The 22,647-nt window shown below is 44.4% G+C and overlaps 1 protein-coding gene across 2 annotated transcripts in view; it reads left to right on the top strand.

The window, feature by feature from the left end:
* Positions 1-22,647, top strand: part of CEP170B (centrosomal protein 170B) — an 87,694-nt gene that overhangs the window by 51,981 nt on the left and 13,066 nt on the right. For both annotated transcript variants that reach the window (XM_030558614.1, XM_030558615.1), the window contains exons 9-14: positions 1,049-1,812; positions 3,131-3,319; positions 4,634-4,757; positions 6,575-8,371; positions 12,584-12,830; positions 18,075-18,234. In XM_030558614.1, the coding sequence (XP_030414474.1) occupies positions 1,049-1,812; positions 3,131-3,319; positions 4,634-4,757; positions 6,575-8,371; positions 12,584-12,830; positions 18,075-18,234 (3,281 nt within the window). The remainder of the gene's footprint in view (positions 1-1,048; positions 1,813-3,130; positions 3,320-4,633; positions 4,758-6,574; positions 8,372-12,583; positions 12,831-18,074; positions 18,235-22,647) is intronic.

Here is a 22,647-nt window from a genome sequence, read left to right as displayed (position 1 = left end):
AGATCTTTGAAAGGCTACATTAGGGATTGAGTGTTAAATCATGATGCTCTTTACCAGTGTGATTGGGCCACTTGCATTTGCAAAACAGGTGCAGTTTTCCTTTCAACCGCATGGTGTTAAACCTCTATCTCTTCTTATCACGCATGGATACGGTCTAGAGTACAGAGGTCTTTTCACAGTTCTCCTGATGTAAGTCCTTGGGCAAGTCACCCACAGCCTGGATGCCTCAGATTCCTTCTTGGTTAAATGTTGGGGGAACCGGGGGAGATATTAAATGTTACAGAGATTCTGTACTAAAAATGTTACTGCTCTTGGTGCAAAACAGAACTTAATAAGCAAGAACCTTCCATAAAATAACCAAGGTAACCCTTGCCAGGAGGGTGAAGAAATGATGTGGAAGCCATATACATAATTTCTGGGAATTTTATGGCCTTAATCCTTTAGATAAAACTGAAAATCCTGCAACTCCTAAGGGGGAGAGAAAATAGAAGTTCAGGGGCGCTTTAGCTATGAATTCTGTCAGCCTGCTGCTCTTTCATCATCTTGGTTTGAGTCCATGGAATGCAATCTACAGGGCTTTTGTTTTGCCTTGTTTTGTTTCCCCTGCTCTGCAGGATAATTTTTGTCCCGCAACAAATGATGCATAACAAGATAATCTTTGAGACTAATGAAATTGCACAGAATGGTAAAATAATTACTGTATTTATTTTGATTTAAATAATAAAAAAGATGCACATAAAAACCTCTAGATTCCCTGATGCATAATTAATTTTACAATAACAACAAAACCAAAACCCCAACCGTATTCAAAAGGGAACTTCATCAGCCAGCTCCCTACAACTCCTCCTACTTCCCACCTTTTTATCATTCTGGGACGCAAACCATCAGCTCTCTCTAAACAGCAGATCAAACAGTGTCTTTTGCAGCGTGCCCAGTATGAACTATTCCTTTACAAAGCGAAAATCCAGGATTGACCGTGCTGGGAGGTGGTTACTAGGGTTACAGTGAAATGTTGGTGTAGGAATAAATTGCGTGTGATCGTTTTCAGGTAACAGACATGAAGATGGGACGCAGAGCGATTCCGAAGACCCCGTTGCACCCACAGCAGAAAAGGAGACCACCAGCAATGACCATGCAGCTGAGCAAGCCAGGCTTCAGCGCCAGATCAGACGCGACCCCCACGAAATGCTGCATAACCAGCAGGCCTTCGTCATCGAGTTCTTTGATGATGACACACCTCGTAAAAAGAGGTCACAGTCTTTCACGCACAGCGCACACTCCTCCCAGAGCGACACAGATCCCGTGCCGAAAACCAAGGTGGAAAAGCGCAAAGCTGCCATGCCTGCTGAGAAGCTTGGTAGCCCAGCACCACCTCCTCATCTGGCTGCCCAGGCAGTCAAGCCGGCCAGCAACTCCTTGGGGACACAGAGATCCAGCTCCTTTAAGAGAGAGAAGACAGAAGATCGGATCAGCTCTTCGTCATCCTCTGCTTCAAGGCCGTCTGCAAAGAACTTCGGCAGCATAGGAAGAAAGTCTAAAATTGCTCAGGATTTTGCTGCTGAGTATCTAAGGGAGAACTCTCAAGCTGGAAAGCTCAGTGCTGAGAAGCCAGCACCTCTGCAGATGCCAGTGGCTCCTCGGGTAGTAATATCGTCTGCACCAGACCCTGCCACCACACCACCTACCGACCCAAAATTGGTCAAGGCTAGAAAGCACGATGAGGAGGATAGTTTAAGTGAAACGGGCACATACACCATTGAGACGGAGTCACAAGATAAAGAAGTAGAAGAAGCTCGGAAAATGATAGATCAGGTAAAATCACTCCAGGGAACACCTCTTATAAACATGATCGCTGTTGGCCGACAAACCAGGGGTTGACCCAGGGACCTCTAGGGTACGTCTGTGCTGCAAAGCGGCAGCCCGCGGCAGCTAGTGTCAGAGCCCAGGTCTAAAGACTTGGGCCTATGGGCTTGTGCTAGAGTGCCAAAACAGCCTCCCCTCTCAGGCTACAGACCCTGAACCTGAATGTCTGCATGTCCATTTGAGTGCTGTAGCCTTGTTTGTAGACCTGGGCTCTGAGACGCTGCCGCTTGCAGTGTAGACATACCCCTCGAGCCAAAAGTATGAACTGCGATGGCTTCAGCTAAAGGGTGTGAGCTGGATGGGAGCTCTAAGGGATTCCTGTCCTCTGTGGATCCAGCACAGAGGAGATCCTGTCACACATTCATGAGCGCGTTACACAGGAACCATAAATGGTGGTAAAATATCCATTAAAAACCCATCTGAAAAGGAGCAGGGGGACCTTATTGCAACTCGCATCTTTGTGTCCAAATAGGATTTACATGCAAAGGTACAAGAATGGCCTTGTAAATGTACCAGCAAAGAGCAACGTGATGCTCAAAATAATGAAGGAGTTGATTCTGCCAAGATTTGTACAAATGAGTAACTTTAAACAATGGGACTGCTCGAATGCATAAGTCTTTGCAAGTTCAGGATCTAACTATGCATCATACCCTTTACCCCACCTCCTCCAGCCCTGCTGTTAATAATATATGGGGCACATATACTCTGCCTGGCAGGCTCTCCCTGGCAGGCCAAGAGAAGCTGAAACGGAGGACAGATTTTCTCTATCTCAGGAGCCCCAGTGACATCCCCAACTCGTAGTTGGGCATGGTTTGGTTTTGTTAAAGAGGACTTGTCCAGGCAGACGGCAACTAATTGCTGTAGGGAAGGGAGTGTCCAGGTGCGGTTGGTCATGGAAATGGTTGTATCTGTTGTAATTTAAAAAATGAATGTTAACTTAAAAAAAAAACCCAGCCACCCCAAACACAAACAGTTATTTGGTAAAGTGTGGCCTATTTCCAGGTTTAACAACAGAGGAAGCAGGCAGAGGTTCAAGTAAAATAGGCACGTGAAAAATAACAGAAATATAGGCAAAGGGTAAAGTAAAGTTTGGGGTGGGGGAATCCTGTGATTGTGTGGCGGGTGAAATACCTTACATGGAATATATGAATTGGTTTGTATCTGACCATTTGGGACCCCAGTTTCAGTGTGATTAGCATTTTTTGGATTTGACTTCCATGGTTACAGTGTTTTAATCCCTGCCCTCCCCCACCACACACTTTTTTAGGTTTTTGGCGTGTTTGAATCTCCAGAGTTTTCCAGATTATCTTCAGCCTACAGACCTGTTATAAAAGGCGAAAAGGAAGAACCAAGCTCTCACCAGCATCTAATCACTGAAAATGGCACCAGTCAGAAGACACTTCTGCTCCAAGCATTCCCTTCAAAACCCACTTGTGGGTCCCAGGCTGAGATGCAGGTACAGGGAACAGGGATGATGTATGTGCTTTTCTGCCTCGGTGGGAATGTATTGATTTGATTTCACCTTTGGGAGACCAGTCTGTATGTGCAACAGGCTCTCAGGAGGGCGTGACATTCCCTAGGGTGCAAGCTGAACCACTGTGTCCCTTCAGCTCTTCAAACTGAGATGCCTTTAACACCGCTTTGCTGCTGAATAGCAAACCTCTGCGGGTTCTGCTCACACACAGTCCCTGGCAAGTAAAGTCACTCCCAGCTGAGTACATGAATGCTGTGCCCAGCCATCCTTAAATTACATACAGGGCAACACCCGCATGTCCCTGAATCTCAGCCTTGTCCCCTAGAAATGTGCATCTTGTACTGTTCCGTACCCACTGCCAGTACAAGCTCATAAATAGTCTGTCATTCCAGCAGTGGGTCATGAATATGCAGCAGCCCTGTTGACCTAGTAGAGATTTATTAAAACACTTCAATCAAACACACTGGTTTAGATAAAACAATAAAAGAAGTTTATTAACTGGAGAAAGAAAGATAGATTTTAAGTGATCATAAATGGTAAGGCATAAAAGTCAGCACTGGTTACCAAAGAAATAAAAGGTTAAACACGCAAGCTAATTCCTAAACTTTTATCAGACTAATAGGCTTAAAAGCAAAAGGTTTGTCTCACCATGAGCTGCAATACATTTCACAGTCTGCATCTCTTTTCAGCCTGGGACCATTCCGTCCCTTTTTCAGTTCTTGGAGAGTTGTTGCTGCCATAAGCAGAGAAATGGAAGGGGGGGAGCGGCGTCCTGTAGCGGTCGCTGTCCTTTATTTTTATATCCTCGTCGTCCTCTCTCTGAGGATTATTGCCCTACCGGGGTGTACACAGTCTCTGTACATGAGATTCACCCTGCAGCTGGGAGGCTATGTAAATTTCTTGTTTATACTTCCTCGTTGCTGAAGGATGGCTGCTTAAGTAAGTCATAACTCACTTGACTTTGTTGGTACCTGTCTGGTGTTGCCAGTATGTCTTTTCCTCTGAAAAATGGGTTTGTTGGCATTACCCAGAACTACAACATATTTCAGTAACAATCATATAGCAAAATCTCATAATTTTACACATAGTGGTGTTATACACATTTTAACAGGACACTCATGTTCAGCAGATTGAGTTTTCAAATGATACCTCATACTTGGTACAGAATATGTCATAATCATATAAAGGGGTGAACATGGGGTACCGGGTGTCATGTGAGTACAGGGTGTCACAGAGGGGTTTTGTGACAAGACTTTGGTTAAAAAAAATTTAAACATTCCATTTGTCTCTTTATAGGTGCCTCCAGCATCTCAGGGTAGTCAGAAATGGGTCTCTAGGTGGGCAAGTCTTGCTGACAGCTACACAGACTCAGGGCTTTGTGAAGGTCAACAGCAGGGATTGGTATCTGGGGGCCATACAGGTAAGTACTGTACTGATGCCATCTTCAGGATGCTGGACAGTTTATTTAAAAGTGACATGAAAAGTGTGTATGTGGGGGGGGGGAGGGAAGATGTGCGTATGCTCTTTTTTGTTGCTTTCTGACGAACATAAAGAAAACTTGAAATGCTGTTAAATTTTCATACAGCATACTGTCTGTTTTAACTAACATATTTGGAAAGAAATCTTTCTTTGTTTAGCTGCCTCATCTGTTCAGTTAAGGGTTACGAAGGCACCCAGTGCACATTTGAGTCATCCAAGTCCTCCAACAAGAAAAGTGAAGACCATACTTGACATTCCTGATGTTTCTTAAGGTGGCATAGGGAACAATAACACTTAAGGGGGCAGGATTGGAAATAACCATCCATCAGGAATTGTTTATACTTCATTACAAAGGAAAAAAGAAAAGGCAGAACCCCAGTTTTTCCTTTGCAAGACATTTATGAAAGCTAGTACTGACCAGCCCTCTTTAGCTCTGGTTTTGTTGCATTTCTCCCATATTCTCAAGCTGTGCTGAGCATATCAGACTGTCCTTGGGTCTGGTAGAACTGGTTAGCAGCATTTGAAGTGATTTGTAGGAAGCCTGATGCATAGAACGAAGTACAAGAGAAGAAAAAACAAAATGAAGTCTTAGAATCATGTCAGAGATAGGAGCTAAAAAACTGAACGGGCCCTAAGACCTGATGTTGAGAATGGGAGTTGGAGAGAGTAGGAAATGTTGTAATCCAGAAGACAACCATGCCCCCTCTCTCTAGATAAGGAGCCATATGTCCTCTCTCCAACAGCTAAAAGACTGCAGAAAGCAATTATTTTGTTCCAGAGATTATTTCCATAATGTGGCACATTGTACGTGAATTCTCCTGGACAGTTGGGTGTTGTATCTTGCAATGCCAATCAAGTTACCAGCCATTTATTATTTAAACGAAAAATGACAGAAGATATGAAATCCTGAGCTGTGACATGGGGTAAAGTAATAAAACTCTTCTAGTAAAGTGTGTCCTTAATAACACACTGGCTTCTAATTCCTAACCCTGTTTGAACAGTAGGATTTCTATATGGAGACTTTGATGTGAAATACAATCTGCTAAGGTCTGTACAAGTGGAAAGTGGCATCTCTTTAGTGAAGTAAGCTACATCATCTAGCACATTTCTAAAATGTTGCATCTCTGGTCCAAACATATGGCTACGTGGTTGACAGCTTTTCCCTGTTCCCTTTGGCAGGAAGAAGATACAACTTCAGGGTCTCTTGTGTATTTGTATGATCTTTCCGATTTATGTATCAGAGGGGTAGCCGTGTTAGTCTGGATCTGTCAAAGCGGCAAAGAATCCTGTGGCACCTTATAGACTAACAGTCGTTTTGGAGCACGAGCTTTCGTGGGTGAATACCCACTTAGTCAGATGCATCTGACAAAGTGGGTATTCACCCATGAAAGCTCATGCTCCAAAACATCTGTTAGTCTATATGGTGCCACAGGATTCTTTGCTGCTTTTCGATTTCTATAACTCTGATAAGAGTGCTACATGGCTGGGATGTTTGAATGTCAAGGTTATTAAATCAGATTTAGGACTTGATTTTGCAAGGTGATGAGCACTCTGGCCCTGATCCAGCCTGGGACTTAAGCAAATGCTTAGCTTTAAGCATATGTATGGGACCTATTGATGTCAGTGCTTAAAATTAAGGACGTACTTAATTGCCTTTCTGGATCTGCGCCTCGCAGGCTCAAGCCCCTGGTGAATAAATGCAGTGTTCTAGTACAGTGTGTAAACAGCATTTAATGGGTGTCTTTTAATCTTTCTTAGAAAGTGGCACAGCTCATAAACCAGGAGAACCAGAGACCATTGTGCCTTCAAGAACAAGAAGGCTTCTTCCCCAGCTCCCACCGAGTGATAAATCTGACAGCCCAACACCCACAGTTTTAATTTGTCAAGACTCGTATCCTGATGTATCCAAGAGAAAAGTTGTAAAGGAACAAGGTAAAGAAACCTATGGTGATCCCAGCACCCAATTGTTCATCAAAGAGGACTTGGATCCTGATAGCCTGAGTGATGCCAGCAAGTCCGACGACGGCTTTGGTTTGGAAAAAGGAAAGAAATGCAAAGAAAACACTAAAATGCCTGAGCAGGAACGACGAAGGGGGACAGATTTAAAACCTGAGGTCCGACAGGCAGCAGCACCAGGGGTTTCAAGTATCACAACTGTAAGTGAGCCAGGATCTACTTCCTTCTACATTGGTGATGAAACTAATGAGGTTGGGATTCCCTCCAAGCTTTCTCTAAGCATGTCTCATTCTCGAGCAGACAAAGAATGCAAGGATCAAGAGTTTCCTGTCAAGTCACCCAGTATAGCTGCTTCTGGAAAGCCAGTGGTCAAAGACGTTAACAGCACTTACATTAGTGCATCGGGGAAAATGGTTATTTCCCTTCTTCAGAATCTTGCTCAGGAGCAAGAAAACATAGCCACAAAAGAAATATCCTCCTTCATTAGGCAGGAAAGTTTTACCAAAGATAAATCGAGCGGCGTTGTTCCTGAGAATAAACTTCCTCATATTTCAAGTCACCCTCTGCTTAAAGATTTAGATGTTGCACGATCAAGCCGTATGGACTATAATCAAGACACTCATCTTATCCTTAAAGACACTGAAACTGCTTTGGCAGCACTGGAAGCCAAAATACTCTGTCAAAACCACCAGCTGGACCTTTCAGAAACTGTTCCCGGGCAGCTAGAAGACTCCTTATCTGGGGACTCAGATGTGGACACGGCAAGCACGGTCAGCTTGGTTAGCGGTAAAAACGTGCCAAGCAGCACACCGAAATGCCAAGTTACGAGCAGCTTGCAGAAGGAGAAATCCTCCTCCACGCCCTCTATCCAGGACCAATGCAGCCAGCCCAGTGCTCGTGAAAGGCTGTCAGAAAAACGCAGGATGCTTCCGCCTGAGGCGGGAAACAGAGGAGAAACCACCAAACGTTTCCAAATCAAGCGTAGTGCTGGGGCTCGTGGGTCACTGGATTTTACGGATGACGAACGAAGCTCTAGTCTTCCTTACTTCCCAGTAACTGAAACAGCCTCCTCTGATCACGAGCATTCTGTGTCAAAATCTGTCCCCAGAAGGAAACCTTTCACTCCGGCTATGAAAGAGGAGCGTGGCAAAGTGACTGCAAACATGCAAAAGATCCAGCAAGTTCTCACCAGGTCCAACAGTTTATCGACCCCCAGGCCCACAAGGGCCTCAAAACTCCGTCGCGCCCGGTTGGGAGATGCATCAGATAATGAATGTGCCGACACCGAGAAAACAACTTCCAACCTCGAAGCCACAACTGCGTCTTCTAAACAATCGGTGGAGTCTAAAAAGCTGTCCAGGCTTGACATCCTTGCCATGCCAAGGAAACGGGCAGGTTCGTTTACAGTGCCAAGCGACTCTGAAACTACGCAGCCAAAAACTGGGTTTTCAGGACGCAGTGTGGAGTCGTATTATGCAAATCGGAAGCCACCTGTGTCAGACGCTAGAACTGCAGCTAGAAAAACTGCAGCTGCTGCTACTACAAAGCAACCTTTCAGTAGAACTCGTTCTAGCAGTGTCAGGTATTCGTCCACCTCCAGTAAGTGCTTATGTTTTATATTTCTCCCTCGTCCCTCTCTTTTATGATATACAGACTCTCTATGTGGGATCCAGGTGTAGTTCTCCTAGGAACAACAAAAGCCCGGCTGTGGGTGTGCCATGAGGAGGAAGAGAGGGAAGGGAACAAGGAAGAGGGACAGGGAGGAATGTGCACAAATAAGCATGTTGGCGCAATTCATGAACAACACAACTTAACACGTCAAGGTATAGAAATAGCACATATACCCAACTGAGATTGTTTGATCAACCAGAAGGATTTCATAACTGATTAGTGATTTTTTTGAGTGCCTCAGTTATTGCATGCCCAACCTGAGATGCTTTAATAGGGGCTGACTTTCAGAAGGTGGGTATTGAGCACTTTCTAAAAGTCAGAGTGTCTCGAATTGCGCACCCAAAATCACTACTCACATGAAGATCTTGGCCCTGTTCACAAAGATAGAACTTCTTGACTATCCAGCGTCACACGGAAATTCGCTGCTTGTCTTTGGTTTTGAAGAGCCAGAAAACACGTGCGTTGACCCAGCAGAGAATTTATAACTGTGTCAATGATGGTTTGAGGTCAGAGTAGTAAATTTGAAGGCATCAGAGAAGGCAAAACGAGAAATAAGCAAGTGAGCAAATAATTTGGAAGCAGCTCTGCTGCTTGCAGCAAATTCAAAACATTGGATGATTGGACAATTGGCATTGAACTCTGATAGCAGAGCCATCTCCCCCTATGGGCGCCTTTTTATTATCTGGCATGCAGCCTCTAGAATGTGCCATGGTTATAGTAGCTGCATGCTTAAATCTCTCATTGAGGAATATGATGCAGATTATTTGGCTGCCTACCTATGCAGAGCCATTGGCTATTTGTGAACTGTGTCTCGAACATTAACAGTTATGTTTAAACTGTACTTAAATTAATAGATGGGAAAGATGCATATGACAGATACTGCACAGTAATCAGAGATGGCTGTGAACATCATTTGGTCTGATACCCTGGTTCCTTGGCCTTCGGGCATAAGAACGTAAGAATGGCCCTACTGGGTCAGACCAAAGGTCCATCTAGCCCAGTATCCTGTCTTCCGACAGTGGCCAATACCAGGTACCCCAGAGGGAATACACAGAACAGGTAATTATCAAGTGATCCCGTCGCTCATTCCCAGCTTCTGGCAAACAGAGGCTAGGGACACCATTCCTGCCCATCCTGGCTAATAGCCATTGATGGACCTATTCTCCATGAATGTATCTAGTTCTTTTTTGAACCCAGTTATGGTTTTGGCCTTCACAACATCCTCTGGCAAGGAGTTCCACAGGTTGACTGTATGTCAACCATGCAGCAAGTCTTATCAATTCACTTGGGCTTTCAATGAAGGAAAGGAATGAAGAGGGTGAGGAATTCTGTGGCTTGCTGAGTTTCACGGGGGCTGTTGGGACAGTGACTAGTTTCAGCCAATCTGTTTTTTGTAACTTGCACCAAAGGCCTTTAGGGCTTGTCTTCACTACTAGAGTAAGTCGATCTAAGTCAAGTTGAATAACGTAGCTGGAGTCGACATAGCTTAGGTCGACTTACCCCGGTGTCTTCACTGTGCTTCCTATTGCATGCTGGAATTGTTATTCACTGCTGTTATTTTAATTTTGACTTTTTAAATGATCTAATCTCCTTTTATTTTGGTTGGGATGGGGGTTGGTTACACACTGATATGCAAAGAAATAAGCATAGAGTATGAACAAGCTAAGAGTATATATATAATATTTCCTTTGTGTTTTCTGAGACAGGCTCCTATTTACATTCTCTTGTGTTAGAATATTGACAAATTCAAAGCGCAGGGGGTTGGACAAGATGACCTCTCGAGGTCCCTTCTAGCCTTACATTTCAGAGTTTTCCAGCTAGGTTCTTCCCCTGCACTGGACCACACTGGACTTTGAATGTTAAAACAAATTCATGCCCAGTTCTTGTTCTAGATGAATTGGTTTTCGGCTTCCAGTACTTTGTTACAACACACTAACAATGTTCCTTGTGTAGAATTACAGCAGAGAATTATAATGCTTTCTGTTAAATCATTTTCTATTAAAATACTAATCTTCTAATTCCTTGATAGAATTCTGTACCTTGCACAAGTTCTACGTAGACTGGGGTACTTTAATATGCTTTCTCATACTGTAGATAGTGTTTGATATGTATTCCTGTACTAATGAACAAACAGCTAGTACCCCCTTATAAGAGGAAAAAAATAAACTTGAATAAGCTTAAATGTTTCACTGTGCTATCAAGGTGTTTTTTAACATGATACAGTAACAATTTGAAAGTGATGTGCTTTCACACTGGAACCAGAGATTCTGGGTGATGTGAGGACTGGGAGAGAGCAGTGAGGTAGATCTGGCTGCCTTACTCAAGGATTTCTTAAAATAGTTAGCTAAGAGCCATTAACTCTATCCATTCCAGTGAAAACGTAATCCTACCAACAGAGAAACAGAATGAATACGTGTCCATGGGACATGAGATGCCAGGATGTTGTCAGCCTATCTTAAGCAATTGTACTGAGATGTCAGGATATTATCAGAATGTTTTGAAAGCTCGGGGCCACATTTGTCTCACTTATGCTGGATTTATGCAGCATGATATCACTGGCTTCAGTGGATTTAATTCTGATTTACACTAGCTGAGGTGAGTGGTGGATCAAGCCCTTAATTTTGAAATGTCGACTGAATGCAAAAATAACCTCTTGATTCTGAACGTTCAATGGCTTTTTAGGGTTTTTTTAAATACTCTCTCAGCTGAATTATGAACAGATTCAATTTTCTGGTAACTCTGTCATGAGCCAAGGCTCTTAGCAGGGGTGGCTCCAGGTCCCAGCAGGCCAAGCGCGTGCTGGGGTGGCAAGCTGTGGGGGGCGCTCTGCCAGTCGCCGCGAGGGCGGCAGGCAGGCTGCCTTCGGCGTCTTGCCTGTGGAGGGTCCGCTGGTCCCGCGGCTTCAGTGGGCCTCCCGCAGGCATGCCTGCGGAGGGTCCGCTGGTCCCACGGCTTCAGTGGGCCTCCCTCAGGCGTGCCTGTGGGAGGTCCGCTGAAGCTGCGGGACCAGCGGACCCTCCACAGGCAAGTCGCCAAAGGCAGCCTGCCTGCCGTCCTTGGGGTGGCAAAATCCCTAGAGCCACCCCTGGCTCTTAGAAGGTCGTAACCAAGCTAGTAACGTGTCTAGGAATGTTCTGTTCATAGTTAAGGGGTAACTGCATGTCTATAGATCGTTGCTGTCCACATTTTATATGCCAAATGCAATATTTTCATTTGTCTGATAACACCTATGTCCATTACTTCTGTCATTGGCTTTAGTTGATGGTTTAGTATTGTGATAACCTTGGTGACACAGTGAAGCTTTTAAGTGTATTCAGGTCATACTTCACTTTTAAATAAAGTGGCTAATATTGTCTTCTATAGATTATCATGGCCGAATGTAAGAAGTGAAACCATTAATCATTAAGTGATGTAATGGGATATTAAACAAATATTGGGAGCCCAAGTTTCAAATGTAGGCACTGAGTTGGCCTAACATCGATACGTAAATGCCTAAAAATGGGTATCTAACTGCTTAAGGGCCTGCTTCAGAGCCCAGGGAAATGAAGGAAAAGACTCTTATTGACTTTAGGAGACTTTGGAGCAAGCCCTAAGTACTCATTTGAATACTTTCCTGAGGCGTTTGAAATCCTGTTAAAAGGGAATGCAGATTTTCACAAATAAAATGGAGCATGAAAATCTATGCTTCACTTAACCCCTCCCCTCTCCGTTTTTTTTTTAATGTTTTTTATTTTTTACTTCCAGCTCACCTTTAAGATGCTCAGCACACTTGAAAATTGGGCCCTGGCGACTTCTAGGAATCTAACTTGTGTATTACTTATAGATGGGGCTTCTGTGTATGGAAAATCAAGTCTGACGATAATAATTGAGTATGTTTAGTTGATAATACAGTCAATATGCTTTTTCACTGGAATTTATAACTTCAAATTCATATAGCTTGTGGCAGATCCATTAAACTAGTGAGCGGTTTTTAAATAAGCTCTGCCAAAGTTTCCCTTAACTGAAAAGATGCACAGAAACTCTCCAGGCCTTTCTTTGTGTTTGTGGGCTAGTTTGTACGGCTCCTTGTTGTGCCCGCTGTAGTTAGTCTGAAATCTCTTCCGCTTCTTCTTCTTCTGAAACCAATTCATTTTTTATAAGCTTCAAGGCGGAGGCAGCAGGGTTCAGATTACACTTCGACTTCAGAGGAAGAGTATGGCTCAAATCACAGCTCCCCTAAACACAAACGCTCCCATACTTCAACAGCCACACAGACGCCTCGGCCGCACAGTTCTGGGCTGAGCCGGCAGAAGCACAAAGGGAGAGAAACGGACGATGACGAAGACGACGAGGAACCTGACCCCTTCAACTTCAGCGCGCAAACGGCCGAGATAGCCGAGATAGCCAGGTGAGCTGGAGTCACGGTGCCAAGCCGTACTGGGAAAACTGATCTCCTGCATTACCTCAGAGTTCAAACCAAGCTGGAAGGAGGGAGCCTGGAGAGAGAGAATCCAGCATTGTAAGAGAATGCAGTTAGAGAATAAAGTATACCCTCTAGGGGCACCTGTGAGCTGTGGAGTGACGCAGTACAATCTTTCATGCTGCCAAGTGTTAGTCCTTTCCTCCTCACTTGGAAGATCCTTGCGTTATATAATGGCATGAGCTGGTTGTATGTTTACTCCACCAGCTGAAATTCTATCACTCCTCTTGCTTTATCCGTTCATTCGCCCCCCTTCTCCCCCCCAGTTAAACACAGTTCTGGTTTTAGGGCCTGATCCGACTCCCATTTTCTGTTGCTTTCAGTGAGGGTCCATTGTGTTTTGGCTGCTTCTGTTCCTGCTTTAGCAGCAAACCTAAAATACATGCTTGTCTGTACCCTCCTGTTTACTTTAGCAGTCCCATTTACACTCCTGTAACTCCCCGGCTCATAGGGGTTTATAACTAGGTCATAAAACTTCTCTGTGACCCAGCCTGCAAGTTTATTTTATGTTACTGTTGGTTTAAATGATTGGGCCATATGGGGTCAGGGAGGAAAATACAGGAGTGGTGACAGCTGCACTGACAGATGTGCTGTGATGAATTGTATCTATGCAGAGGTACATTTGTCTTTAACAAGACTTCACGTGTAAAAGGCAGTGGGCATTTGAAGGAGTGATTTGAGGAATGATGGAGCAGAGGGAAGGAAAGGGTGCCACTGTAGTTAAGGCACTGGACTGAAACTGAGGAGATCTGACTTCAGTTTCTGGCTCTGCCACAGATTTTTTGTGTGACCTTGACAAAGTTACTTAATCTTGCTGTGCCTCAATTCGCCATCTGTAAAATGAAGATCATACCACCTCATTTCTTCCACCTGTTCTCTGACCTGTCTGTTTAGAGTGTAAGTTTGTCAGGGAAGAGTGGGAGCCGGCAGCGTGATTCCCTTTTATTAAAAGACAGTTACCTATTATAGTTAGAGGGCAACAAATACATAAATACTCTTCTCCTTCCCTGTTGCTGTAGTTGCTTTTGGGTTGTCACATGTTTGCACTTCAGAGGTGGGGGTGAAGTGTTAATGGAAGGGGGAGTGGCAGTGCAATTGAGACTGTAAGGTTAACAAAGCCACTGGGAAATTCCCTTACTAAGATACGTTCTGCACTGTGGCATAGTATGAACCCCCCCCTACCCCAGCATTTCTCAAACGGGGGGTTGTGGACCCCTGGAGTTCCCTGAGGGTACTCCAAGGGGTCCGCGGGCCCCAATGATCAACTCTTCCCCCTCCCTTTCAGGGATGTTCTCCAGCATGCTGGAGGTGCTGGTATGGATGGAGCGGAGTAGGGACAGGGCACACTCGGGATGGGACAGAATGATGTCCGGGGCCACTGGCTCTGCTGATCATATAATGTTGCCAATCCTCCGGGTTTCACCGGGAGTCTTCCAGAATCAGGTTCTATCTCCTGGAGGCTACTAACACTGAACCGGAAGATTTTAGGCGCTAAGGGCTAAGGCAGGCTCCCTGCCTGCTCTAGCTCTGCACCGCTCCTGGAAGCAGCCGGCACATCCCTGTGGCCCTTGGAGGGGGAAGGGGTCTCCGTGCGTTGCCCCTGCCCTGAGCGCCAACTCTTCAGCTCCCATTGGCTGGAAACTGAGGCCAATGGGAGCTGTGGGGGTGGTGCCTGCAGACTGGGGTGGTGCACGGAGACCCCCTGGCCTCCTCACCTAGGAGCCGCTGCCAGAGGAATTACCAGTTGCTTTTGGGAGCCACCCTAGATAAGTGCCGCCCAGCTGGAGCTGCACCCCTCTCGCACCCCAATCCCCTGCCGCAGCCCAGAGCCCACACCCCCTCCTATGGGGGCAGGAAGAGGTGGGGTGGGGGTGGGTCATTGGGGGAAGGAGTAGAGTGAAGGCTGGGCCTGGGGCTGAGCGGCAGAGTCATCTCTTGGGTAGGGTGAATCGGAGCAACCGCTCCGGGCCCCACGCTTTGGGGGACCCTGTGGGCTAGTGCGATTGGCCTGTGCGGTCAGTCCCGGAAGACCCGGTGCAGCGAGGCCCCCAGCTGGAGCCCTGAGCCGCTGTGGCACTATATCCAACAATAGCCCCACGGTAGCCGCCGGCAACTGCCAGCAGCCGCAGGTGGCCCAGCACCAGGCTGGATCCATCCTGCCGGCCCAGCCACCGATGCAGAGCTAGGGCCTCAAACTGGTGGGCGCTGATTTGCAGTGGCACTGGAACATTTTTAATAGTGGGGGTGCTGAAAGGCAGCCCCCTCACTCCTGTCCATCCCCCACCCCCCGCTGAGGCCGGGAGAAAAGCCCCAGGTGTGGGGCTAGCAGCTGGGACTCTGGGCGCACAGGGCTGGCAGCCAGGACCCTGGGTGTGATGCAACACCCCCCGTACCCTTAGTTCCCATGCCTATGCTGATTTGTCCCTGGACCCGCATCCCCTTAGGGACAGCCTTGCTGAGCAGGGTGACTTGGGGGGGGTCCCTGAAAATTTTTAAATCAAAATGAGGTTCCTCAGATTGCTAAAGTTTGAGAACCGCTGCCCTTCACAAAGGTTTATAGCTCTCCTGGAGCCCAGCACCCTTTGCTCTCTCACCAACATCTTGAGAGCACTTACCACGGTATCTTAACAGCTCCCACCATCTGGACATTTTCCAGCAACTACCTGGCAGCTCTACTACTCCTCCCCTGGTGGGCTATACATTGCCTGTTTCCAGCATCAGGCACTCACCCTGCTACCTACTTTCCAACTGCAAAGCTGTCCAGCTAGCTCCCTGTCTCTGGCACTTTACCTTCTCTCCCACCAGAGTCTCCCATGTCCAGCTACCAACCTGACCTCTCTGCCAGCAGCTACTCATCTGAATTTTGCCCTGCTAATATTTTCTCCCCTTCACACCTGAAAATTAAAAAATCTGGTTTGAAGTGATTGATTAAGCCTCACGGCACAAGTAAGGTAGGCAGGCGGGATTGCCCCCTTCCTTTGAAGGCCTGCCGAGGTACAAGGAGGCTGTGATTTGCCCCACATTCACACAGCCCATGGCACATGTGGAACAGAACCTAGGAATCCTCACTCTCAGGCCTGTGCTCTAACACTAAAGGATAGTCCTTGTCTTTCAAAATTTAACAGGCTTTGAAGCCACTGATGAGCTCATGTGGAGTAGATTCTCTAGCCAGAATGTCTGTTATATATAGTGGGTTATTCTGGCTGTTTGGAAGCATCTGGCTGTTGGCCTTGTGGAAGTGCATCAGTTTTTAAAGTGGTGGCGTGTGTAAAACAGCACAGTTGGATAGTAAAGAAATACTAGTTTTCTTGATTATAGGAATTCTGTAGTGCCTGCCATTCTTTACATTCTTTCAGTTTAAGAAGCCAACTCTTATCTACAGTCAGTCAGTCTTTCCACATTGTCCACAGTATGGATTTTCTAAAGGTTTTTTCTTTTACAAATGTTTCAATTTAAAGGTTAAAACATCCAATCAAAGTAGAAACAAAGACTTTTCTTCATAGGAGATTCCCTAAAAGAGAGAGCACTTTTGATTGCAAAAGCTATAAATAAATGGTTACATTGGATTTGTTTAGCATTGCCCTGTGAGCACTCTGCAGAACTCGGTCAACTAGTCTGGTTCATAATTGCTGCTCTGATTTTCCACTTCTGCTCCTGAATTAACTGGGCGTGGTTTAGAATAGTGAGTGAGAGTTAAAGGAGAAAATTCCACTTGTTTACAAAGAGGATAATCACATAATTGATGCAGTCTGTGACAACTCTATCTGAAACAGACAAGTGTAGATGGTGCATGAGACGTGCAGATCTAAATATTATTTCATTAGTTCAATTATACTTCTTGTTTCAGAGGAAATCACTTCAAAATATTTTGGTGATCTCATGGTTTAATAAATTACTTGATTACTCCAGTAAAAGAAATACATCAAAGCAACACTCGCTGACTGGGAGACAGCTTTAAAGAAATCACATCAGCCTTTTTAAACAACTAGACCAAGATTTTTAAAAAGTGACTAGTTAGTTTGGGTACCTGATTTTTTTGGTTTTAACTTGATTCCTTAAAGGGGCTTAGGTATTAGATCCCTTTAAAGTATTTCAATCCGGGTGCTTACTTTTTCAAGCCTTTTCATTTTTGCATCTCACTTGAGTTGAACAGTGAAACTGAACTGGTCAGTTTCACTTTTGTGGTTTTCATACCTAAGAAAAATATTGTTTATCTACTTAGGTTCTTCGGATTCTCATTACCACAGTATCTGGGAGACCGAGTTTCCTATGCAACAAGGGAATGCCAAAATTTAAAAAAAAATCATTAACATCTGAAAAGCATCCATGAAAATATTTATTTTCATGTTAGGTTTTATAAATGTCATTTTTTATGTGTGGTTTTTACAGGAAAGAAATTGTAAAATTTGAGGTCTAAAGAAAGTTTTTATTTTAAAAACAAACAGATTTGGTTTTGGGTTGCCTATATAATATAACATTTCCTGATGTTATAGTAGAGCCAGTAGAATCAGCCTTTGCTTAGAACATCACAAATTTTGAAACTCCTCCGGCTCCACTCTAAAGAAAATGGACCAGATTCAACCCAGGTTTATGTGAGCTTCTGCCAGTGAAAACCATGGCCCAGGTCCGTGGCGGTGGACAATGCAGCAGAAGAGATGGTTGTGCTGATGTAAAGCAATTGCAAACTTCCTTTTATCAGAGTTTAGAGGCATAGGAATCCAGTGTGAGGACGGAGTGTGATGTGCAGGAATGTGGATTAAATCAGCACCGTTTCTTAGCAATTCTTGATGGCAATGTTCCCTGGGATACCCAAAGCACCAGCGGCTGCTCTCCCTCAGGCTGAATCCCCCAGGGCTTCTATAGCCTCTGCAGAGGTGTAATTCATACAGTTTTAGTGCATCTGGCCCAGTAAAGACTCCTTTGTGGCCATGGGACAATGACACCTGCCATTAGAGACTTGCCTGGGATTAGTGTAGAGTCCTGCAGCAGGACTGGGGTCCCACCATGCCCGCTGCCATAATAGCGGGAGTGGGATTAAAGAATAGTCCCAGGCAGGGCTCTACCTGCTGTTACATTCAAGGGACTTTACACAGCCTTTTAAGGATCAGTGTGAGGTTTGTCAGTTGCAGTGAGGTCTAATAGATCTGCCTTGTGCTGTGCTGTGTGCCCTAGATTAAGCCAAACCTTGGTGAAAGATGTAGCCATCCTTGCTCGAGAGATTCATGATGTTGCAGGCGATGGGGATTCCCAGAGTTCGTCAGGAACCGGACCAAGCACCTCCCTCAGCTCTGTACCCAACACCCCTGCTTCTACCATATCAGCAAGGGAAGAGGTAAGATTGTTGTCGTGGCAAAAATCTGGGCCACAAAACTGAAGCAAATGTTCATCTACCCATCCGTGGCAAGGGGAGGGCAGCAGCGCCAGTCTCCAGTTACTACCAGGAGGGGCGGAGAATGCAAACAAAGGAACACTGCCTCTGTGGTGCACGCAGCTTTTGTTTGTCATGGTGGCCCCTTCTCTGGCCAACTTAGACCGAGGTGGGGCCAAGACTTTCCTCAGCTTGATTCAAAGGAAGGAGTCTTCCCTTACCAAATGGTAGCAGACTTGCTCAACCGGAGGGTTGGAAATATGTCATTTTATTTAGAGTCTTCAGCAAGCAGTAGAGCTCTGTGGTGAGGGTAAAATAGTCAACTCCCCTGGGAATTGAGACCTCCTGCTCAGGGAGTCTCCCTGGGTTAGGAGAATCATAGTCTTCGTGGGGAAATCAGTTTCCCATAGTTTACATGCTGTACAGTGATATGATTTTATGCATATTATAAACTAGATCCAAAGATAAGGGAAAAGTTAATGATCCTTGTGTATTATTTGAGTTAGGTTAGGATCTAAAGGCCCCATTGTTTTTATTCCTGGAGCCTCAGAATGGAGTTTTAAAAGAGTTCCTGAAATAATACTGATAATACAGTTTATCCTGCTTTCCACTTGCGATTAAACCAGGTACACCTGCACCCCTGTCAGAAAATGGTATTTTCCAACTTAGACTGGGCTTGTGTTTCTATTGTGCAAAGCACAGTTGCTTCACAATAGCTTCAGGCAGTGGGATGATAAAGATTCTTTTATTGCTTTCTTTGAATCCAAGTACCACACCTGCAAAACTGCTGTTTTGAGCAACTAGATAACAAATTTACCCTTTACTTCCCAGCTTCCAATGACTTTCTTTTAATACTTTTTAATAGAAATCGCAGAGAAACATACTTATTTCTATTTATATAGTGCCATTGGGAGTGTGGCACTTTGTACATATGCAAGAAAGAGACGTTCCCTGCTGTAGAAGACTGCTTCCTATCTAGGTGAAATAGGAGGGACATGGGAGCAGAATGTTTGTTTGGGGGACGTGTGCTGACTGTGCGTGTGCTGAGCCTAACGGCCTGCTAGGCAAGGCTGAGAGCTTCTTAACCAAGCTGTGATCCCTAAGCCTTTTAGCACCCATCAACCTTTAACCAAGGGACAGGGTTACTCGAGGCTACTTAGGGAGACCAGGGCTTTAAAAAGCCTGCGACCAAGCGACCAGAGGAGCTAGCAAACAGGGGATTTTTGCGAGGGAGTTCTCCAGGTGAAGGAGGAGCAATTACGTGACCCTTGGGGCAAGTTTGTTGCCTGTAGTGTGTGTGTATCCCTGTTTGTGGTGTGCTTGCTGCTTGACAGGGCTAGTTAGACAGGCAGAACTGCAGAGTCTCAATGTGTGGATGAGACAATGGTGTAGAGAGGAAGGGTTTAGATTTGTTAGGAACTGTGGAAGCTTTAGGGGGAGCCTATACAGAAAGGATGGGCTCCATATAAACCAAAATGGAACCAGATCGCTTGGCACTTAGTTTAATGACCTTTTTAATGTTAAGGGCTGGAGGAAAGCTGGCAAGTGTGGAGGACCACATGGTTCGGACATCCCTTAGGGGAGCATCTATTAATAGAGAATCTCTGTGTCCTAGTGAGGACAAGAGGATGGAAAATGATCAAATGCAGGCAGGGCCTTATCAGAAACAGTCAAATAAAAAAGAGTCCCATTCAATTACATCGTGTAATGGCAGACAGCTAAAAGGAGACAAGTTTTTAAAGTGCTTATATACAAGTGCTAGAAGTCTAAATAATAAAATGGGTGAATTAGAGAGCCTTGTATTAAATGAGGATATTGATATAATAGGCATCACAGAAATTTGGTGGAATGAGGATAATCAATGGAATACAATAATACCAGGGTACAAAATATATCGGAAGGACAGAACAGGTCGTGCTGGTGGGGAGTGGCATTATACGTGAAAAAAAGCCTAGAATCAAATGAAATAAAAATCATAAATGAATCAAACTGTTCCATGCTCTAATAAGAACATAGTGATAGGAATATATTACCTACCACCTGACCAGGATGGTGATAGTGACTGTGAAATGCTCAGGGAGATTAGAGAGGCTACTAAAATAAAAAAACTCAATAATAATAATAATAAGATAATTAATAATGGGTGATTTCAATTATCCCCATATTGACTGGGCACCGGCACCTCAGAACAGGCTGCAGAGATAAAGTTTATTGGCATCTTAAATGACTGCTTCTTGGAGCAGCTAGTCCTGGAACCCACAAGAGGAGAGGCGATTCTTGATTTAGTCCTAAATGGAGCACAGGATCTGGTCCAAGAGGTGAATATAGCTGGACCGCTTGGTAATAGTGACCATAATATAATTAAATTTAATATTCCTATGGCGACCCAACACTATATAGCATTTAATTTCAGAAAGGGGAACTATGCAAAAATGAGGAGGGTACTTAAACAGAAATGAAAGGGTACAGTGCCAAAAGTGAAATCTCTGAAAGCTGCGTGAAAACTTTTTAAAGACACCATAATAGAGGCTCAACTTAAATGTATACCACAAATTAAAAAATGTAGTAGGAGATCCAAAAAAGAGCCACCATGGCTAAACAACAAAGTAAAAGGGGCTGTGAGAGGCAAAAAGGCATCCTATAAAAAGTGGAAGTTAAATCCTAGTGAGGAAAATAGAAAGGAGCATAAACACTGGCAAATGAAGTGTAAAAATACAACTAGGAAGGCCAAAAAAGAATTTGAGGAAAAGTTAGCCAAAGACTCAAAAAGTAATAGCAATTTTTTTTTTAAGAACATCAGAAGCAGGAAGCCTGCTGAACAACCCGTGGGGGCACTGGACAATCAAAGTGCTAAAGGAGCACTCAAGGACAATAAGGCCATTGCGGAGAAACTAAATGAATTCTTTGCATCAGTCTTCATGGCTCAGGATGTGAGTGAGATTCCCAAACCTGAGCCATTCTTTTTAGGTGACAAATCTGAGGAACTGTCCTAGATTGAGGTATCATTAGAGAAGGTTTTGGAACAAATTGATAAATTAAACAGCAATAAGTCACCAGGACCAGATGATATTCACCCAAGAGTTCTGAAGGAACTCAATTGTGAAATTGCAGAACTACTAACTGTAGTCTGTAACCTATCATTTATATCAGCTTGTGTACCAGATGACTGGAGGATAGCTAATGTGACACCAATTTTTAAAAAGGGCTCCAGAGGTGATCCCAGCAATTACAGGCGTGTAAGCCTGACTTCAGTACCGGGCACACTGGTTGAAACTATAATAAAGAACAATATTGTCAGACATATAGATGAACATAATTTGTTGAGGAAGAGTCAACATGGTTTTAGTAAAGGAAATCATGCCTCACCAGCCTACCAAAATTCTTTGAGGGGGATCAACAAACATGTGGACCAAGGGGATGCAGTGGATATAGTGTACTTAGATTTTCAGAAAGCCTGTGTCAAGGTCACTCACCAAAGGCTCTGAAGCAAAGTAAGCTGCCATGGAATAAGAGGGAAGGTGCTCTCATGGACTGCTAACCGGTTAAAAGATAGGAAACAAAGGGTAGGTATAAATGGTCAGTTTTCAGAATAGAGAGAGGTAAATAGTGGTGTCCCCCCAGGGGTCTGTTCTGGGACCAGTGCTATTCAACATATTCATAAATGATCTGGAAAAACGGGTAAAGAGTGAGGTGGCAAAATTTGCAGATGATACAAAATTACTAAAGATAGTTAAGACCCAAACAGAATGTGAAGAGCTACAAAAGGGTCTCTCAAAACTGGGTGACTGGGCAACAAAATGGCAGATGAAATTTAATGTTGATAAATGCAAAGTAATGCACATTGGAAAGCATAATCCCAACTGTACATATAAAATGATGGGGTCTAAATTAGCTGTTACCACCCAAGAAAGAGATCTTGCGGTTATTGTGGATAGTTCTCTGAAAACATCCACTGAATGTGCAGCGGCAGTCAAAAAAGCGAACAGAATGCTGGGAATAATTAAGAAAGGGATAGATAATAGGACAGAAAATATCATATTGCTTCTATATAAATCCATGGTACGCCCACACCTTGAACACTGTGTGCAGATGTGGTCACCCCATCTCAAAAAAGATATTTTGGAACTGGAAAAGGTTCAGAAAAGAGCAGCAAAAATGATTAGGGGTATGGAACGGCTTGCGTATGAGGAGAGATTAATAAGACTGGGACTTTTCAGGTTGGAAAAGACGTGGCTAAGGGGGAATATGATTGAGGTCTATAAAATCATGACTGGTGTAGAGAAAGTAGATAAGGAAGTGTTGTTTACTACTTCTCATAACACAAGAACTAGGGGTCACCAAATTAAATTAATAAGTAGCAGGTTTAAAACAAATAAA

This window comes from Gopherus evgoodei, chromosome 4 (assembly GCF_007399415.2).
Source record: "Gopherus evgoodei ecotype Sinaloan lineage chromosome 4, rGopEvg1_v1.p, whole genome shotgun sequence".
Classification (NCBI taxonomy): Eukaryota; Metazoa; Chordata; order Testudines; family Testudinidae; genus Gopherus; species Gopherus evgoodei.
Note: the sequence above shows the minus strand (reverse complement) of the source record. Positions and strands in the feature narration are given on the sequence as shown.